At 35.8% G+C, this 22,362-nt stretch overlaps 2 protein-coding genes and 1 pseudogene across 2 annotated transcripts in view; 2 read left to right on the top strand and 1 right to left on the bottom strand.

Moving 5' to 3' along the window:
* The first annotated feature begins 413 nt into the window (after positions 1-413).
* Positions 414-5,661, top strand: LOC132050063 (putative late blight resistance protein homolog R1A-3). Its single transcript, XM_059441102.1, has 3 exons — positions 414-1,040; positions 2,484-4,736; positions 5,417-5,661. The coding sequence occupies exons 1-2, from the start codon at positions 606-608 to the stop codon at positions 4,704-4,706; spliced, it is 2,658 nt and encodes an 885-aa protein (XP_059297085.1). The 5' UTR covers positions 414-605; the 3' UTR covers positions 4,707-4,736; positions 5,417-5,661.
* Positions 5,662-6,018: 357 nt separating this feature from the next.
* LOC132051048 (uncharacterized) lies at positions 6,019-9,518 on the top strand (annotated as a pseudogene).
* Positions 9,519-15,683: 6,165 nt separating this feature from the next.
* Positions 15,684-22,362, bottom strand: part of LOC132048789 ((-)-germacrene D synthase-like) — a 47,268-nt gene continuing 40,589 nt past the window's right edge. Inside the window, 2 exon segments of the mRNA XM_059439472.1 lie at positions 15,684-15,974; positions 20,322-20,576. Of these exon segments, the coding sequence (XP_059295455.1) occupies positions 15,684-15,974; positions 20,322-20,576 (546 nt within the window).

Raw genomic sequence — 22,362 nt, 5'->3', positions numbered from 1 at the left:
ATTTAGATTAAAGTCATTTTCTTTATGGCTTATTAATTAGCAATACTTATTTTAACTTAGATTTTTTTTTTTTTTTTTGAATATTTTAATACGATGTCATCATCAATGCCATTTTGTGTGTTTTATTAAAAACGCGCCCGGTTATATAGTTGTATCTTCTTAGGACTAAAGAAATATTTGAAGTAAAAGTCGTATGTTTTGTATGAAGACTTTTCGGAAAAAAACCGAAAAACAGCAAAAACCGAATAACGAGAAAATCCAAAGTTGAAAAACCGAATTTTATTGGTTTGGTTTTGGTTTATAAATTTAAAAAACCTAGCAATTGGTTTGGTTTGGTATTTTGAAAAATCCAGAAACTGGCCCATAATCTTGCCTAATGGGGAATATAAAGATGAAGAGGACAAAAGAAAGACTGTCATAAAAAGCTAGTGGAGTCAACACTCTAGCATTTTCATATATTCTCCTCCCTTAGCTTAAAGTCTCTTCACTGCTAAAGCTTAAACACAGGACTGTCTCTTCAGCGTTAAGAAAAAGAAAGGTGTATTAAGCTTCCAAATTTGGCTTTAGACCATTAATTTTCTTGAGCGGCCCAAATCAATCCTGAAATGGCGAACGTTGCAGTGGAATTTCTGGTGGAGAACTTGATGCAGTTGCTGCGGGACAACGCGGAGCTGATACTTGGAGTTAAGGAGGAAGCAGAGAGTCTGCTATCAGATCTCAATGATTTCAACGCGTTCCTCAAGCAAGCTGACAAATGTCGCAACGAGAACGATGTTCTGAAAGAACTGGTGAAGAAGATTAGAACAGTCGTTAACTCTGCTGAAGATGCTATTGATAAGTTTGTAATTGAAGCTAAGCTTCATAAAGATAAGGGAGTAAGCAGGTTTGTAGACCTTCCTCATTATAAAAGAGTGAGGGACGTAGCTAGTGAGATCAAAGGTATTAGAACTAAAGTCAAAGAGATCCGTCAGAATAATTCATATGGTCTTCAGGCACTTCAAGATGGTGATCAATCTGCCAGAGGTGTCGAAGAAAGAAAGGTGTCACATCACTCTCAATCTTATTTTATGCTTTTTGTTGAAAATTGCTTTTGTTACTGCTGATTTACTAAAATAATTAAGTACTTTAGGCTTTTGAAATTATTCTGCAGATTTTATGCGGATTTTCATTTGTTAAGTTTGTTAAGTTGGCTATTTAAAGTATGCTTAATAAAAATATGTATTGACATTTTCAATTAATACTTCCAAACCATTTTTGTTGCACCATCTTTTAAAAAACCAAACAAAAAAGAAAAGAAAATTTGGTTGTTCCTTTGACTATTAAGTTGTATGTTGAGTATACAAATAACTTCTTATCTGAGTACTCTTTGATCCATGTTGACAGATGCTCATATTAAAGAACACAAATTGATTTTTTTGTTGATGTACTCTGCATTATTCAGCGATTCAAATGTAAATTTATCTGCTGCTATTGAGTAGCTGTTTTTTTTAGAAGTTGTAATAATTCTTTTTTGTCATTTCTTATTTTTGGATAGGGGAAAGGGAAAGTGAGTAATCTAGTGAGAATTGAATCTATCTGTTAACAACCATAGAACTGCTCAATTTTTTTTTAACATATCAGTTATATCTAAAACAAAAGAGGCCAAGATCAATGGTAAAGTCGAACTCCCTAGCTAAGTTGCTCGGACTCGGGTACGGGTGTCCGATACGGGTGTGGATCTAGAGGTTGGATCCTTCATGATCTAAATTTTAGGATTCGGGGATACGGATCCAAGTATGGATACGGGTGCAGGGATTCGGCTAAAAATAATTGAAATATCTAAAAATAGAATTATAAAACCTAAATTATGAGGTATTATGTAGAAAACTTGGGGAGAAGATATTGATCAAGAGGAGAATGCCCGAAGGAGGTAAAAGGAAGAGGAGTGACATAGAAATTTCAATATACAAGGTATTCCATTTTCTTCAAGTCCACCTTAAATTTTGTTTTGATTATAAAAATCATTGAATATGTCCGGAATTTCTCCGTTGATTTTGGTCAAAGTATCCAAGAGGGGTTGACTAGATCGGGTACGGATCGCACACCCACACCCATGTCGTGTCGACACGGGTGCGGCACCGAAAGTGAAGAGTCCGAGTAATTAGCTCCCTAGCTAAGAACATTTTCTCGAAAAGCGAAAATGCATTGAAATAGGAGAGTACATGTAACACTCTTAATGAATGACTAAGACATTATACTTAGATAGCCCTCATAAGATGCAATGCAATTTAATTCACATTCACAATATCCTAACATTGTCATGTTACTGTTTTATCTGATTGTGAATCCGCTTTTGAGCCTTTTACTTTACCAAACCATCACAAAAATACATAACGTAATATTTTGGTTGCCTTTGCTTTTATGAAATATATATATATATATATATATATATATATATATATATATATATATATATCTAATCTTTATATTTTCTATTTTGAAAGCCTCCGGTGGTAGAGGAAGATGATGTGGTGGGATTTGATGGGGAAGCGGACAAAGTAATCGATCGTCTTCTTGGGGGATCAAATTGTCTGGAAGTTGTTCCAGTTGTTGGTATGCCTGGTCTCGGTAAAACGACGTTAGCAAATAAAATTTTCAAGCATCCTAAAATTGGGTACGAGTTTTTTACTCGTATTTGGGTTTATGTATCTCAATCATACAGGAGAAGAGAATTATTTCTCAACATCATCAGCAAATTTACTCGAAATACCAAACAATACCATGGGTTGTGTGAGGAGGATTTAGCTGACGTAATACAAGAATTCTTGAGAAAGGGAGGAAAGTACTTGATTGTCTTGGATGATGTATGGTCCGATGAAGCTTGGGAACGTATCAAGATAGCTTTCCCAAACAGCAACAAATGCAATCGAGTATTGTTGACCACTCGAGATAGCAAAGTCGCTAAACAATGCACTCCTATACCTCATGATTTGAAATTTCTGACGGAAGATGAAAGTTGGATTTTACTGGAGAAGAAGGTTTTCCATAGGGATGGATGTCCTCCTGAATTGGAACTATCTGGACAGAGCATAGCAAAAAAATGCAATGGACTACCCCTTGCGATTGTTGTTATTGCGGGTGCACTAATAGGGAAAGGCAAGACATCAAGAGAGTGGAAACAAGTGGATGAGAGTGTGGGTGAACACCTCATAAATAGACACCAACCTGAGAATTGTAACAAATTGGTGCAGATGAGTTATGATCGCTTGCCTTACGACTTAAAAGCATGCTTTTTATATTGTGGTGCATTTCCCGGTGGCTTTCAAATCCCTGCTTGGAAGTTAATCCGTTTGTGGATCGCGGAGGGATTCATACAGTATAAAGGCCACTTATCTCTTGAGTGTAAAGGAGAGGACAACTTGAATGATCTCGTCAACAGGAATCTAGTGATGGTAATGGAAAGAACATCTGATGGTCAAATCAAGACATGTCGTGTTCATGACATGTTGCATGAGTTTTGCAGGCAAGAAGCTATGAAGGAAGAAAATCTTTTCCAGGAAATAAAGCTAGGTTCTGAGCAATATTATCCTGGAAAACGAGAACTATCCACCTACCGTCGCTTATGCATTCATTCCTCAGTTTTAGATTTTATCTCTACAAAACCCTCAGCTGAACATGTCAGGTCATTCTTATCTTTTTCTCCGAAAAATGTTGAGATGCCATCTGCCGAGATCCCAACCATACCAAAAGGGTTTCCATTGCTAAGGGTTTTGGATGTAGAATCCATCAACTTCAGTCGCTTTTCCAGGGAGTTTTACCAGTTATATCATTTGAGGTATGTTGCTTTCTCATCTGACTCGATCAAGATGCTTCCTAAACTCATGGGAGAACTTTGGAACATCCAAACCCTCATAATTAACACGCAACAACGCACTCTTGATATTCAAGCAAACATATGGAATATGGCACGACTAAGGCATCTGCACACCAACTCTTCTGCCAAATTGCCTGCCCCTGTTGCTCCAAAAAGTAGTAAAGTTACTTTGGTAAATCAAAGCCTCCAAACTCTCTCCACAATTGCTCCCGAAAGCTGCACAGAAGAAGTGTTTGCAAGGACTCCAAACCTGAAAAAGCTGGGCATCCGTGGGAAAATAGCTGTGCTTCTTGAACCTAATAAGTCTGCGTCGTTGAAAAATGTTAAGAAGCTAGAATACCTTGAAAACTTGAAGCTGATAAATGATACTAGTAATCAAACAGGAAAAGAGTTACGCCTTCCGCCTGCATATATATTTCCAACAAAGTTGAGGAAGCTAACTTTATTAGATACCTGGTTGAAATGGGAAGATATGTCTATATTGGGACAGTTGGAACACCTTGAAGTCCTGAAGGTGAAAGAAAATGGGTTTACGGGAGTGTGCTGGGAGTCAGTTGGAGGTTTTTGTTCCCTACTGGTGTTATGGATTGAAAGGACAAACTTAGCTACTTGGAAAGCATCAGCTGATGACTTTCCAAGACTTAAGCATCTCGTTCTCAACTCCTGTGATAAACTTAAGGAAATCCCCATTGGCCTGGCTGATATACGCAGCTTCCAAGTGATAGACTTGCTAAATTCCACCAAAACAGCAGCAATATCTGCACGGAAAATACAAGCCAAAAAAGACGAGCAAACTCAAGGAGGGACTAAAAACATTGGCTTTAAGCTTTCCATATTCCCTCCTGGTCTCTGATTGCTACTGGATATGCAGCTTCCTTTACAGGTCAGTTAAATCTTTCCTTCACCTTAATTAGATTGGTTAATATCTAATTCATACTTCTTAGAGATTTCTGCAATCTGCTATCCCATTTTCCACATCCATACAGTATAAGTTGAATAGGAACAGGGATTTCTGTCCTGCATTGCAATGCAATATACCAAATGTGGTCCTTGAAATCCAAAATTTGGAGCAATAGGGGGGCAGATAAGAATATTCACTACTTAACTATGAATTCTAACAATTCAATCACCCAGCTTCTGCTCTCAAATTGATGACATTTAACTAAAATTGAGACAGAAATGTGGATGGCGATGCTCAGCTATTCGCCTTGGCACTTTATTTTGGCAATCGGAACTCCATCTCCTTGAATTTATTTTCCAACCTTTTCTAACTCCCATACACTAAGATAAAGGAACTGACAGATCACAATTTATTGAACATACAAAGTAGTATGAGTCATCATCAAATCATGAGATTCTGTGTAAAAGCAGTTTTACATAACACATGTAACAAGCTTATGTATAGCCCTTCCTCTGACAAGCTTTATGAATTAGCAACATGACATAGATGTTTAAGAATTACCAACTGTTCTTTTTTTAGTTTTTTTCTTTTGCAATTTGTTTCTGTCTACTACAATGTATTTTCTTTAGAAAATGAAAGCTCATTATTTGTCACTGGTGCAGGTCCTCAATGAATCACATTGCATGATGCTGGTTCCTTGGATAAAGAAAAAACCTCTATCAAGTGTTTTTATAGTTCTTGAGTCGATGTCTGTCTTTCATGCCTTTCATGTGTTGTCTTCTTGATTGTGGTCATAGTTTTTGTGGCTGAAATTGTATGTTGTTCATTTGTGGTATGTTAATCCGTAAGAACAGTGGTCCTTTGCACTTGCAATAAAAATTGATGTATCGTGTAGTCTTTGGCTTCAGAGCTCGTGTAAAATTGTTTTTGTTGCAGGTATCAAGAAATTATATATATATATATATATATATATATATATATATATATATATATATATATATATATATATATATGGAGGTACAACGCTTAGATATGGCTTCGTTTGGAAGGCAGGAGAAAGTATGATGAAAGACAATAAATGATACTTTCTCCTGTAGTCTCAAATGAAGCCCCGTATTTTACTTTGTTTTCGTTTTACTAATAAGAATGAGATTAAAATAAACCCAACTGGCAAATGATGGCATTCTGATTCTTTTTAAATCTTTCATGACACGAGGTCAATCAGGAGACTGGGAGGATCCGACAGAAGTAGGAAACTCCGATATTTCTACTTCCATGTGTAGCTATGAGAATTTACTAAACCATGAACTTAGTAACATGAAACAAGATCATAAAGTAGTTATAGTCATGGTTCCATTTCCAGCTCAAGGCCATCTCAATCAACTTCTTCAACTTGCCTGTTTCATCTCCTCATCATATGATCTTCTTGTCTACTATGTTGGCTCAACTACTCGTAATCTTCAAGCTCGGGTTCAAGCCAACGCCTTAAATTCTTCAGACATAGCCAAAGTCCACTTTTATGACATCCCAACTCCTGAATTTGCCTCACCACCACCTGACTTTAATGCCTTGAACAAATTCCGATCACATCTTCAACGATCATGGGATGCTTCTATGCTTCTTCAAGAGCCCATTTGTTCTTTGTTACGCGACATTTCCTCAAAATCAAGAAGAGTGGTTGTTGTTAATGATTCGTTAATGTTCAGGATGTTTCGTCTATCCACAACGCGGAATCCTATATATTTAATTGCATTTCAGTGTTCACTTTGTACTGTTTGATATCTTTATCTATTGGAATTTCTGTCCAACTTGAAGAGTTACCTTCCCTTGAACGAATTTTGACAGCTAAAATCAGGAATCTTTGAGCTCTTCAGAGTCCATATATGGATATTAGATCAAGTTATAGTCATTATACAAGCATATTAATCAAAGGCTTCTCTTTTTGTTGGCACAAGTAGCAAGTAAGCAGAACAAGAAAAGTAAGCAGAACAAGAAACATGGGCAATCAGACCAATTCTGCCTACTAAACTAGATTGTGTATCGAATGGGGAAAATATATGTTGTGATTGGCTTAACAAACAACCTCCAAGTCAGTTCTTTATATATCTTTTGGAACAACGACTTCATTTCTGTTATGGAAATCAAGGAGCTCACGTTAGGATTAGAACAGAGCGAGCAGAGGGTTATATGGGTGTTGAGAGATGCCGATAGAGGAGGTATCTATACTGGGGAAGCTAGAAAAGTTGAGTTGCCTTAAGGGTGGTTTGAGGAAAGAGTAAAAGGGGTCGGGTTAGTGGTGGGAAATCTTGGCTCATTCATCCCAGGGGGGTTCATAAGTCACTGCGGATGGAATTCTTGCATGGAGAGCATTGCTATGGAAGTGCCTTTATCTGCTTGACCTAGGCACTCTGATCAACCCAAAACACGGTTTCTTGGTAATGGAAATGTTGAAAATAGGCGTGATTGTGAGGGAGTGGCAGAAATGTGAGGAGCTGGTGAGTGCATTAACCATTGAGAATGTTGTGAGGAAGTTCATGGCATCAGAAGAACGTGACCTGATTAGAAAAAGAGCAAAGGAATTTGGAGAACCATGAGGCGGTCCATAGAGAAAGGGGGTGCTTCTTGAATGGATTTGGATTCTTTTATCGCACATATCACAAGATAAGACTTTCTTTACGCCAGAAAATTTTCAAGTCTTTTGGCTCAGACTAGTTTATATTACCTTAAATTACTTTGATCTTGGGATGTTCAGTATCTGAAACTTTTTATGGCTAACAGTGAGATGATTGCTTTACATTTCTCTCTTAACAGATAATTAATTAATCTGGTTCTAACTATGCAGAATAAAGGTTGATGTGGAGAATGGTCTTATATTCATTTCTCAGTTGTTTGGCATATGGACTGTTTTATCACAAAAGACTTTGATTCTAGATTAGAGCAAGCAATATTTTTGTATCTCATGAAAGAATTCTGATTTATCAATTTGTATATTAACTGTATTATTTGAAGACGGACAAACATTCAAGAAAGTAAAGCTTTTAACAAATGACCATCTAGTCTTTGTTGAAATCAACAATTCCACTCCTTCCAAGGGGTCTTTATTTTAATTTGAATATAACATACTTCAAATGCTGCAGAAACTTCATCAGATTTTGTATGACATTAATTTCTGATATTCATCATTTTGACTTTCAGATTATCTATGTGGTCAAAGTTCATTGTTAGATGTGCATATGAATTTTAGATTATCCATAAAATCACTCATTCTCTTAGTAATAACTAGAGTTCAAAAGACTTTGTTGTACCTATATATACACTCGTTCTGTGATATTTTCAAGCATGCAATTCTAATATTTCTCTTTTCCGGAAACATTCAAATGGCTGATAAGTGCATTTCAAAAGTTGCTATAGTAATGGTGCCACTTCCAGCACAAGGCCATCTCAACCAATTTCTTCATTCTCTCGACTCGTGGCCTCATACAATATCTCAATCCGTTATGTTGGAACAACTGCTCACATTCAAGAGAAAGCTCGCGTTCATGGTCTTGATCCTCACACCATGACAGACATTCAGTTGCATGAATTTCAAACACCATCTTTTGAAACTCCCCTTCCAAATCCTAATGCTCCTCACAAATTTCCTAACCAACTGATCCCATCATTCTTTGCAGCATCACATCTCCGCGAGCCAGTTTGCTCTCTAGTACGTGAAGTTGTTAGTACTAAGCATAACAAAGTGGTTGTTATTTATGATAATTTGATGAGTTCGGCAGTTCAAGATTTGCCTGAACTGCCAAATACTGAATGCTACTGTTTCAATCCTATATCAGCTTTTCATCGGTATTCATACTTTTGGGAAGTTAAAGGAAAGGCCGTTTGGCTGGAACTGAACATTATGAGGACATTTAATCAATTAAAGATTTTCCTGCTGAGTTTTGGGACTATTTGAAGAAAAAAGTTGTGCCCTTTGTTGGGAAAATCAGTTGTGGTCAGATTTTCAATTCATCTAGAGTGATTGAAAGTTTGTACCTTCATTTAATGGCTAAAGAATTTGATGACTCGAAACTTTGGGCTATAGGTCCATTCAATCCCCTGCTGCTAACATAGGCGAAAAAAGACGCCAACAAACGCCACGAGTCCCTTGATTGGCTTGACAAACAAGAACCAAACTCAGTTATTTTTGTGTCATTTGGAACGACTACTTCGTTGTGTGATGAAGAAATCGAAGAGATTGCTATCGGACTAGAGAAAAGCCAACAAAAGTTCACGTGGGTACTCAGAGATGCTGACAAAGGAGATGTTTCTACAAGTGAAGTTAGAAAAATTCATCTGCCTGAAGGATATGAAGAGAGAATAAAAGGAAGAGGGATTATAGTACGAGATTGGGCACCACAATTGGAAATTTTAGCACATAGTTCAACGGGCGGTTTTATGAGTCATTGCGGATGGAATTCATGCATGGAGAGTATGTCCTTTGGAGTTCCTATAGCAGCTTGGCCAATGCATTCAGATCAACCAAGAAATTCTTAACTTGTAACAAAGTTTCTGAAAATTGGACAAACTGTTAGGCCATGGGCGCATCGAGATGAACATGTTACATCAGAAATGGTTGAAAATGCTGTGAAAACTTTGATGGCTTCAACAGAGGGAGATGAGATGAGGAAAAGAGCAGCAGACTTGAGCAACGCTATCAAAATCTCAGTGATGGATGGGGGCATTAACCGCGCTGAGACGGACTCTTTCATCGTTCACTTTACTCGTTGAACATTTGATTTATCAATAACAATATATGGAGTTATAAAAATTGCTACTCTCTTAAGAGTGGTATACAATATATGAAATTATATCAATAGTCTATTAAATATGCTATGTCATCGCTATCCTTTATTGTCTTTATCACTTCATGGTCAAATATTGGGTAAATTAAATCATTTTCTTAAAGATGACAAACTTTGATACGCAGTCTTTACATGCTTCACATATTCAAGAATTCAACAATATATTTTATAGTGAACAACTTCTGTTCTATTTATGAATGGCTGATGAAGAAGAGACTATCAGAATTACGTGGTAATAGCTGCACCATATACGTATAGTAGCACGGTCGTTCTTGTCATTGTAAGATGAAAATACGAGGTACATCAACCTTCAATGAACTTCACTCCCCTGGATATGCATGCGTCACAAGGACAAAGACAGTTGCAACTCTCGCATAAACAGGTATCCAACAACTTTATTGGTTTTTGTGCATCATGTTTCATCAGTTGTTGCGATCCAGAAGATGGTAACCGTGAAAAGTTGCGATCCAGGAGATGGTAACCGTGATTCCTATGGCAGCACAGAACCTGATGTAGAGTCGAAATGGCAAATGAAACAGGCAGTAATCATGATAACAACAATGGTGTTTTTTGACATGGCTCAAGTTTTGGGAGTGAAGGATAGCTAGGTGTTCTCAAATGCTCATTTAACAGGGGCTTTATCAAGTCAAATCATCATATCATCATATTATAGGAAATTTCTAAGCCTAAAGTTAGATTACGATATTACCCTCCACTTAATATTTTTGTACAAAAAATATACTAACGTCTACGGAAACAAAAGGCCACAACTTCTTGGCTGAATCTGACTATTAAAGGGGCATGTTGTTTAATGTGATCATATTGAATACTAATAATGCCTATAATAAATTGTTACATGAAAAGAATAGGTATCGCTTTACAGGCTCTATCGTGCATAGCTTTTTCACATTTCCGGATAAGTTATAGGCAATTTAAATATTAATAGTGGGTATATCATTTAATGCAATCCTATTAAATGCTAAATAATTGCTACAAAAATAATTACTTTGAAATAACTTTCAGCAACTTATGGCTTTGTAGCTACGTTGCCAAACTCTTTGTTAGCTACGTTGCCAAACTCTTTGTTTCCTTCATCAATTAGCACCAATGAAGAATTTATTAAATTGTGCTCATTAAGCATCTTATATAAATGGACATCAAGAATATGTCTAACCCACACCATTGGATGAAACAAACTTACTAGGTATGTAATAATTTACCTATGCCCTGCCTGTTCCACTTTCATTTTGTTCTTCGGAGGAAATTATTTCATAGCGTATTACTGTCCAATCTAATATACAAAATTTGGAAGTTATCTTCACATAACCCTTTGCATTAAGGTAAAGTCTTCCTATTTCTTTATGTTTTCTTTAATTGTTGTGATTCCTTTATTTGTTTCACATATAAGATTTTGCATTTACTAAAACTGAAACAGAAAGGACGAAAGTAGATGGCAAAACAATAAAATACCACATCATGTGCTCTTTGTGAATAAGAAAAAATGGCTGGAAAAAACTTATATCATGAAAATGAAGTCTAAATTAGCAACCATCAATCTCTCTCACTTCTCCACTTTGGAGAACACTAACGTCTTTATGTGATATAAACAATGAAATCTATCATAATTCTAAGCAAATGATATGCCAGATAAATACTCTAAAAGTATCTTTCGGTGAAGGGTTTTAGAAATTAAGAAATACTATATGAAAAAATAGTATTTGTTCATAAAATATTATTTTCATCAAATTCTGTGGAATGCTTTCTTGAGTGATTCTTTTCGGTCGATGATCTGTTTATGTGGATTTGCAGACATAATGTTGTTGGTGCAGTTGTATTCTAGGAGGCTTGATTTAAATTTTAAATTTATTTTTTCTAATCTGGTGTTGCATGCTTGCACAAAACAAGTCGATATTGAATATTACCGTATTATAATTTATAATACGATGATATATGTATATGACTCAACTAATATTTTTTGTCAACGTCACAGATGAAAGGACTCATAAGTTCGAATCAGACAAAGGGGACATATAAGTGTAATTATGATTTATATATATCAAATTAATTTTCCTATGTCAATAGTTATTAAATATCTCTGTCACAAATAACTATTGCCTTTTTTTTGTTTTCCTTTTTCCGGGTGTACACCATGAAATTGACAATGATCTACTAGCCATCCTAATGAAGACATATGTTAATCGAATTCCCGTACAACTTCTACAAAATACTATTTTCATTCGATGATAACTTCTTGATATGTATGATGCTGTAAAAAGGCAGAGATTACAATTTCTGAAAGATAAGGCACACAATTTAAGACGTGAAGTATTTATAGCCATAAGTGATGTTGCTCCTCTTCACATTTAAACTATGTATTGTTGAAATATCAGATAAGTCGAATATTTGACATATTAAAAGAACTGCATAAGAAAAGGTTATCAATTTGTTGATTGTGTACAACTACTAACTATAGTAAGAGACTGAAGTAATAGAAAATAATGCTAAATAAACTTCTTTGTCTCAAAAATGAAAGGTATCATTTTAACTTCAATTGATTGTAACTTTCCGGTGAGAATGTACTTTGCAACGATAATGAATACAAACTGTATAAACTCACTATTCATCAATTTGAGCATGCATTCGTTCCTTTCAAATTTTGTGCAATTCATCACACACTTATTCAAATACTATTTCTAATGTTTTAAGAAGTTTGTACTAATTAGCATGGAATACACTGCATAGTTTATAGTTGATGACAACAAACAATATATATATATATATATATATATATATATATATATATATATATATATATGCATTAAATTTGAAGTTCAACACTACTTTTAAAACATGTCTGAGAGGCGCAAGGTCCTAACTTTCATTTGTTGATGGAACTCATTCCAAATTTATTCGACATGTATTATTTAAAAGGTAAAAATAGCTAGACTTTCTGGATAGGAAAAACTTTTTCCCACATGATGCAAATACGTGCTAAACTTGCTAAGTATTGGAGTTCAAATTTCATCACCATTAAAGTCAACATGTATTATTTAAAAGGTTAAAATTGGTGTATTTGATGTTATAATGCCAGCCTGCTCATCATTTGTTCTCACCAATTAGAAAAGATGAATTATATTTGAAGTTCAACCCTTATTCTAAAACCTATACAAGGATCAAGGTCCTATTTTTCTGTTGTAGTGTATTCTGAATTAGTTCAAGTGTTCAACTATGTATTATTTAAAAGGTAAAACAGCTAGACTTGTTGGATATTTAAGTTTCCAAAGTATTGCAAGTATGTGAAATTTTAAGCTTCCTAATTGTATTGGATAGCGTGTCTAGCAACTTCAAGTTTCATCGCCATGAGGAATTCAAATTTTACTTTAAGAAAGGGGACTCTTCTCTAACGGAGTTACAATCTTTCGTATGGACTTGTTTATTCACTAGAATTTGGCAAGGCCAAGTGTTGTAGGGTAGCTTCTTTCTTCTTTGTTATTCTCTTTTCAAGTAGCGTTTAATTTTCAATTTTATTTAAACCTATCACTTGTCTGTTTCTTGCCTCAGACTAGTTTATACTTTACCTTAAATTTCTTGGATCAGACTAGTTTACGATGTTGTATTTCTCTTAGTAATTGATAGCATAGCTCAACAGCTATTCTGGTTCTAAATATGCAGAGCATATGCAAACATTTATTAGACGTAGTTTGCGAGCTTCCTGTATATATGTTCCATGGAACGTATAATTTCCTCTGAGAGTAAGGTAGGATTTAGTTCTAGTGTATTAAAGATAGCTACCGGTGCCAGTGACAACTAGATTAAAAGAAAGAAAGAACTCAGATAACAGTGCCAGCAAAACGTTAAAAGAAGGATAAAAGAGAGAAAAGAGCATGATGCATTTTCTCTTGGTTCTTTCTTTCTTAAAATTTGTTACTCCTTAAATGTTGAGGGAAAGATCAGTGATGGATGGGAGCATCAACGGCGTTGAGATGGATTCTTTCAACTGATATCAGAATTGCATTGATTATCTGAGTCAGCATCCGAGTCAGCAAAGCAGTTAGTTTGTTAGCTCGAGTTAGTTGATTCTTTTTAGGCGGGAAGGTTAGTTACTAACAGAATTGATTCCATTCATTCTAATTCCTTGTATTCAGCTACAGGATCATATACATTTTACGTTGAAGTGATGAATATACATATTTACATTTTGTCTACTACATTCTCTTCTCCTAAATTCATCGTCTTCCTTCCATCAATTCTGGCTGATTTCCTGAACTCCCTATGTTGATTTCGGGAGTAGATGCTGAATCCTCGAGCTCTTAAGTGAGTTACTGCAGTTAAGATAATATGGATATCAGAGCTGTATACAACAATGGCGAAGGGCATAAGGGCAAATGGCGAATCTGCAGTGAAATCATTCACCAACTGAAAGGAGAATTTCGTTAGATGATGCAGAGATTGGTCGCTGAAATTGGGCAACTCAATGGGGAAGTTTCCAATTTGAAAATATTGGATCGGGTGGTGCTACAATTGAAGGATCAAATCGAAGGGGGACGCGTGGTGGAGAATCCAATAGAGGTGGAAACGGGACCATAAATGGAGAGGGGTTTTACTGAAAGACGAAGGGAGAAAAGTCCTGTTGGTTTTAACAATTCCAACCATGGTATGACTCGATATTTCAGACTTGATTTTCTTGAGTTTTCAGGGGAAGATCTGAGTTCTTGGTTGTTGAAGGTGGATCAATTCTTCACCTTGGATAAAGTTCCTATGGACCAACGGGTGGGAATTGCAGTAGTTCACCTAGAGTGTTTGTACCTGATCCTAAGGGGTCATTTGGTTGGAAACAAGTTATCCTGGATAACTTATCCTGGGACTAGTTATCCCGGGATTAATTATTCCACCCTCCCACAGGAATAAAATAACACCAAGATCTCGTGATAACTAATCAGGGATTAGTTATCGCTATTTTATTAATAACCAAACGTGGGATAAACTCATCTCAAATGTAATCCCGGGATTATTTATCCTTATTCTTTGTACAAACGAGCCCTAAGGGTTGTGTTTTTTTTCCCGAACTGCATTACTCTTTCAAATTTCATTATGTATCTTTTTTTCTTGTTTAGACTAGTATTGTATTATTTAATGATGCGAATGCGAACGTCGCTTAGATTGTTTGGTTCGCCTGATGGGGATGTTAGCAGTCAGTTACGGCTTGGGTAATTTGGTTCGTGGCAAAAGAATTTTTGATAACGTACCAGGTTTAATATTTTCGTCATAACGACAAAGCTATAGTCCATTGAAAGCACGAAATTTAGCTACTTATCTCAAATATGTTCCTGAATATTTCACAGCCTCCCAAATCAATCCATTAGCTTATCGATGTCTGGTATCTTACTGAGAACTATTGCAATCTTGGCTTCCTGGACGTGTCTACTCTGTTTCGTCCTTTATGTCAACATGAAAATTTTCATTGCATGTACATTTTGTTTGGGTTTGCCTTGATTTGCTTATCTTATTTTGATTTTATCTTCTTTTTTAAAAAAAGCAAGGCGAAGAGTTTACCATGATTCATTTTTATTTTTTTTAAAAGAAAAATAGATTTTTTCTTTCATATTTGATTTCAAAAGAAAAATAGATTTTTCTTTCATATTTGATTTATCCTTTCTTCAAGGAAAGTTATTGACTTCTATCAATTGAAGATCCTTCCTCCTCCCATAGCAATACAATAACATTCGCAATATAGTCATTAAAAGAATCTTGTTTAGGGGAGATTAATCTCTCTATACTTTTTAATACTTTTTTATATTAGTTTTCTTGTAGGTCAATTGACCAAATCATATTAAACTATTATATCTCTTTTAGTACACTTCTCTTTGTTGTTTGATTTACCGTCATTCAAGGTTTGTTTTATTAACTTCCACATGACAACTAGTTATTTCGATCCCAATACACATACTTATAAGTGAGAGAGAGAGAGAGAGAGAGAGAGAGAGAGAGAGAGAGAGGAGTATATAAACTAATAATATTCTAAGTACAATATTTAAACCTAGTAAAGTGCAAAATACAAATCAAAATATCCAATATTCCTAAGATGGCTACATTATGGAATAGGATCAACCAATATTGATGTAATGATGTCCTTGAGGTGGGTTGTGGAATGTGTAAATACATCTCCATCTTTATAAAGGAGATCTATCACGCGTGCAAGATTGAGAACTCGCATGAGAATAAGCATTGATACTTCAGTTGGATACAAGCATTGTTTGTTTATATCTTTCCATGCATCGCTTACTAATTTCTGAAGCTCCAAAAGCGCCTCTTCTTTTGAAGTTTTGTTTTGTTTCATATAGCACTCCACTGCTGATGGTTCATGCCCTTTTTCCTGCTCAAACTACATAAATGTGTCCCAATAGTTTATAATTTTATACCGGAGAAATAACAATTAAAAGAATATACTCTTCAATTTATCCAAACTAATATAAATTTAAATTCTATTCAAGTAGTTTGGAGTGACACTTATAGTATGATGTTTATTCACACTCTCAATTTTTGTCACACGAAAGCCCAATAGTTTTTGTCACAGAAAAGCCTAATATTTAGAGGCTTTAAAAATTGTCTGGAACTAAATAAGGAAGTTCTTCAGTTAGATTATGAAACCCCTCAACAAATACTACTTATAGTCTCGCATATTAGTCGTCTTGGCGAAAACTAAATTTATTTTAGAATATTTGACACTTTTAAAAAAAAATACTAACTCATTTGTTGCTTTTTTGTTTAAGATTATATCTGCTCTCACTATTTAATGAGTGGAGTATAGATGCATGGAATCATCAGCCAGGGACCCGGGTGGGAATAGTTAAAGAGAAAGAAGGAAAAGTAGCTGGTAGAAGAATTGGTCAGTTGTCATGCTAGATCTATCCAGTTGGTCAAGTTAAAGCAGGAGATAAGACAGGGTCATTGGAACTTATGCCCTTTGATAGAAACTAATTGTCTACCAAACAGTATAGAGAACTAGGTTCTCTATCTGTTCCCTCAAATAAACAGAACAAGAAGTAAATGAGACATAATATTTACGTGAGAAACTCCTTGCTCAAAGGATTAAAAATCACGACCCACCGGAGTAGGATTTTAACTTCACTAACTGAGCAACTTTCAGATTACAACCTTAGCAATCTGAGAATTAAACTCTTAATCCCTCACCCCTTATAATAATTCTATTGTAAGCTACAGCCCTTGACTAACTCTAGCCAAGTAACCACCCTATTGACTAACTCTAGCCAACAGACTCCTAACCTTGACTAACTCTAGCCAAGTAAGCACCCTATTGACTAACTCTAGCCAACAGACTCCTAACCTTGACTAACTCTAGCCAAGTAAGCACCCTATTGACTAACTCTAGCCAAGTAAGCACCCTATTGACTAACTCTAGCCAACAGACTCCTAACCTTGACTAACTCTAGCCAAGACAACAAAGTAACACACGGTTGAAACCTTCCTACAAAGACACTTCTCCAAAGTTGTGTAGGATTACAAATAAGAACAAAATAACAAAGACTTAACAAACCTAGGACTTAAGACATCTTCAGTTGTTGGGATCTGGTCCTTGAGTTTGATGAAGCTTTACTCTTGAAAGCACCAAGAGAGCAGTGGCGGCTACACTTGAGAGAGAATGTATTTTCTGATTTTTCAAGTGATATTTTTAACCTAGTAACATGTTGTATATATATTGGGGAGCATGTGACAATGGATAGGGACCTTTCATCTTTTGATATCGTCTTTAGTCAGCAGTGTTGACCTTCAAAGACGCTGCAACCGTGCTCGGCCGCGTTCGCTCGCAGAGAGACAACAGAAAGTACCGTAGCTTTACTACTGCGCGCGTCGATCGCATCGCACTCGTGAACCCGATCGAAGATTTGGTCCCTCTAGTATTTGTCAAATCATCAAAACACAATATGACATAACTTATCACCCTTATTTGTGTTGGTCTTTTATTTTTGCCCCTCATAACAAACAACTGTTTCGCGGGGCATAATATTTACGCATCATAATATCACATAAGTTATGCCTCGCGCCCTTAAAGAACTTATGCATAGTGGGCACAAGTTCGATTTCTAAAGGGAAAAAATTAAAGAACAACCCATTTGAAGGACAATTCGTGCAATTTCTTCGGTATGACACTCAGAAGAAAAAAAGATTACACGTAGATGATTACATGCAAGGTGACAGTCTCAAAAAACGATCTGAAACTAAAGCCCTTCCTTCCTATCCAAGCCGGAGAAGCCACACCTAAATCTAACCACTCACCCCAATCACATATTGGCACGTTCATGATACATCATCTTCAAAATGTCATAAAGTAAAGAAGACCTATACATCAAAGATACTTTATGATCACATATTTAACTCGATTTTATTGACAGCTTGAAGGCCCAACCCATCCTATTTCCTAAGTGGGGCTATAAGATTTTATAAGCTCAACCCATCATTTGAAGGGCCTTCAAAATGCTAGTCCAACCCAGCCTATGGGGTCGTGAGCTAGCCCTTGGACTCATCTCCCAAAGGCATAATTATTGCTAATCAAAAGTTGATGCCTACTCTCCTGGAGGTTGGAATTCACATGAACAGAGATTACACGGTCATATATAAAATTAAATGCAATCATGTGCTTCCAGTTGTGTGAATAGAAATTTATCACATTTGCCCATTGATCATGATGATTTCAAGCAACATTACTATTTGGTCCATAAAGTAGTACCTCAAGTTTCTCGTACTTGGTAAAGTTGTAACTTACGCTGACTATCTTGAAGGTTATAATATCATAAGCAAAAAAAATAAACTAGCAGGAAAAGTTCGCTAAATGATTTCATACTTCATGACCTTTGTGCTCCATGATTAGCGATAAGAAAAATAGTGCAAGGGCATGAATAATGAATTATCTAATCGTATAGTTATGCTACAAATATCTCTAAAGTTATCAACTTTCGGTAGAATTACGAATAAAGTTATCAACTTTGCTACATATCACTAAAATCACTCAACTTTGACCTATTATCTCATAAAATCACTCAATTACATATGCGTCATCAAAAAATTCCATACATTTACAATATTAATTAATTATTTTTACGCCATGTAAACGTGGCCCCACAATAAAATAAAATAAATTCATATTTTTATACCCACACCCACTCACCAACCCTTCATCCAAAACCCATTTTTCCCGATCTATACCTTCTTCTCACCGTTTCCTTAAAATTAGTGCTTTGATCAAAATAATTACTTAGAATAAAATGTTCACTAGTTGTACAATTAAAGAAGTTAAAAAGTTTTCAACTCCAGAAAGAGAAAATAAATGTTCCAATGTTAAAGTATCAAAATTTATAACATTTTTCTAATAATACTGATTAAGGAAATTATAATTATCTCAGTTCTCAAATACTTGTACAATTCTTACAAAACAAAAGGATTCAATCGCGTGTATTCAATCTCTTTCTCACTTTTTAACTTTTTAACTCCTTTTTGATGAGAACATTTGGGGATTAAAGAAACAAAGAGAAGAAAAGTGGAGAGAGAACAGGGAAAGGGTTTTTAGATGAAACCCTTGTGGGTTTAAAGATATCGATTTATTTTATTTTATTTTATTGTGTGACCCACGTCTACATGGCATAAAATAATTAATTAACATTGTCATGTCAAATTTTTTTTGATGACATAGGTAGTTGAGTGATTTTATGAGATAATACGCCAAAAGTTTCGAGCGATTTTATCGATACGTAAAGAAAGTTCAATGACTTTACTACATAATTTCTCAAAGCTTTAATGATCTTTGAGATATTTAGCCTTATGCTAAGTGCTAACATTGAGTTGCCCTTCAATTCACATGATTTAAGTGTTGAGACCTACAGTTATAAAAAGGGTCAAAGTGATTATAATTTAGGTGGATTACTAATAAGAAGTCTACCTTTTACAAGTTTTTGACCCATCGATTGGCCAACAAAGCCCAACCTAATTATGAGGTCGACAAGCAGAGGCAGACCAGGATTTTAAGTTATGAATTCTAGGACACGTCAATTTATTGAGTTTGCGATAGATTATTTTGTACATTTGAAGTGAATTTCTTGACACAAATACAAAATTTGAATCAAATTTATTGGAATTTTACGAACCTGTAACTCGTATTGTAGATCAGACCCTCACTAGTAATCCCTTGCAAATTTTCGAGGGATGTCCCATTTTTTTTTTTTTGGATCAATTTTCCATCCTGCATCTTAGGGCATGGACATTTTGTTGAATAAGAAAGAGGATTTACAAAAGATGAACCAAATCTTTCTAATCCTATTGAGAATGGGACAAAACCATTCTTGACATGAGCTAAATCAACAATGTAAGCTTTCAAAAATAGCTTAAGCCTGAGAGAGGGACGTCCCATCTGAAACTGGCTCTTCTTTAAGGGATTTCCAATGGAGAGTCCGTTAGAAACGTTTCGGATTAGCGATGAATATTCCTTTTTTTAAGTAGTGGCTGTCGACGAGATTGCTCAGACTATAGGCTGAAAAGCTCCAATTTTAAATGGCTAAAGTAAATGCTAGCTAAACCCCACCCAACTAGATGGTTTAGTTGGTAGTTATAGTTTAAATTTCTAATCATGCTTAAGAAACTTTTCTCCGCAAAATTAAAAGGCATTACATAAAGGAAAAAGCAAAGGAAGAATATCAATTAGCAAAAAACACATTCTTACTTCATGTCCAGCCATGTCATCCATCAGTCTGGCAATTACCGTTGACGCTTGAACAATTAAAGGTTCCTTTGTTACCCAATCCATGATATTGTTATTTATCAAATTATCCTCTATGCCAACCAAAGAATTTGTTGCAACCATCATGTAACCACTGGAAACAAGTGCAACCTTCATGTACTCCTCAAAAGTTGAAACATAACAAGCTGAATGATACCACTTTGCCTCCTCAAAATATGCCCTAATCAACTTTTTCTTCTGGGAACAAATAGGTAATATTGGTCACTATATCATTAAAAGATTAGGCTTATTAATACATTGACGTCCCGTTAAACTTGCCAAAGAAATTTCATTTAAACACTCGAACTACGGCATGTTCTAATTCAACATCTGAACACATGACAAAGCGTTCCTACTAGACACTTTCGGTTCAATTTTGTTTTAAAAAAAATTGCACATATTCTCAAGCCTATATTAGGTAGTGAAACTAACTGTTATATCCCGTATTTTGTACATTGGGATAATCCGAGCTAACCATGATAAGTTAAGGACAAGACTATTCCGGGATACGAGGTAGAGACTTTCGACCTCCGATTTTGTTTTAAGGCATAAGTTGCTTATGATTTTATTGGTTGGGTTGTTTTGAATATTGTGTGGATTGTTTAAAGTGTTCTTGAATCTTGTTTGAATGGTTTCGGATTAGTACTTGAATGTGTGAGCATTGGTGTCAGTTTGATTGTGATGTGGTTGATTCAATGTAAACGGAATGTTGTCGAATTATGTAGCAAAGAGTTACTAACGTTAAAGCGTTTTGAATTAATTGTTGATGTTGTTAATATGGTTGTTGGTATTGTTGTTGATGATTTGGCCGAGTTGAATTTCTGTGGTTGTTGAATTTATGGGAAATGTCATCGAATTTCGTAGATAAAGTGCTAGGTTTGGGATTGAATTCCTAAGTACCTATAATAATGGTAGTATCTAATGACGTTGTTGTAGATCTTGGGAACCCGAGACTTAAGTTCGGATTAGCTTAGAAGCTTGACTAGGTATGTAAAGCCTAACCTTTCTTTCTTTGGTACGTCTTAGATGTAAGTAAGATATGATACGAGCCTTTGGTAACTCTATTCATAAGATCCGAGATGTTCACGATTCTTATTCACTTCTTGATGTTAGCATTGTTAATATAGTCGAACTATGGTCCTTGTGGCTTTTGTATGATTGGATAGTAAATGTTGCATAAAGAGTTTTTGTTCCTAAAGGATCCTATGTTGAATAGGTCCCTAACTTTCATAGACGGGCTCGGATCGCTTCGATACGTTCGTAGAGGATTCTATAACGAATAATGTCTCTAACTTTCATAGGCGGGCTCGGATTGGGTTATTACATGTCTACAATCCCCGAGACTCTCCTTAACATAGTCCTAATGGCAATTAGAATAGATGTAATATGGCTATCATCCCGACCCCCGAGTGTTGGTTAGTCTACTTATGTGTTGAGTCTGAAATGATGATTTATATGCATATGGTTACTCACTACTCTGCTCGTGCATACGTTGTTGCATCTTTCGCCGAGTCCGGCTCTGTTATGTCATCGTGCGCACTATGCTATATTCGGGAGTTATGACGTGTTATGGTTCACCGAGTCCCCCGTTATGACCGGGTACCGTATATATATATTCCGGTGTTATGACGTGTTATGGCGTTATGATGTGTTACGCAGTGATGTGTTACCAGTTACGCAATATTCGGAGTATGACGTGTTATGGCGCCAACGACGGGCGGCGACCATGTTCCGTCCGAGTCCCATGATGTGGCCTGACATGATATATGATATCGATATGCATGATGTGTGTTTTTAAAAGTAAGCATTTTGATATTCGGATACCGTACTTATTCTTTGCAATTTTATTCCATGATCTCCGTTTATCGTACTTCATGCCCCCCCCCCCATACATAATAGTTCGCATCGACCCCCCCTTTCTTCGAGGGTCAAGGCTTCATGCCACCGCAGTGGGCAGACGTCGCTTCGGGTGACCCGCCGCCTG

The sequence above is a fragment of the Lycium ferocissimum genome, chromosome 3 (genome assembly GCF_029784015.1).
Source record: "Lycium ferocissimum isolate CSIRO_LF1 chromosome 3, AGI_CSIRO_Lferr_CH_V1, whole genome shotgun sequence".
Lineage (NCBI taxonomy): Eukaryota > Viridiplantae > Streptophyta > Magnoliopsida > Solanales > Solanaceae > Lycium > Lycium ferocissimum.
Note: the sequence above shows the minus strand (reverse complement) of the source record. Positions and strands in the feature narration are given on the sequence as shown.

Excerpts from the sequence above, each read along its gene's own strand:
- LOC132050063 (XM_059441102.1), top strand. The coding sequence starts at position 606 with ATGGCGAACGTTGCAGTGGAATTTCTGGTGGAGAACTTGATGCAGTTG. Across the intron at positions 1,041-2,483 it reads GAGGTGTCGAAGAAAGAAAG|CCTCCGGTGGTAGAGGAAGA; the intron begins GTGTCACATCAC and ends CTATTTTGAAAG.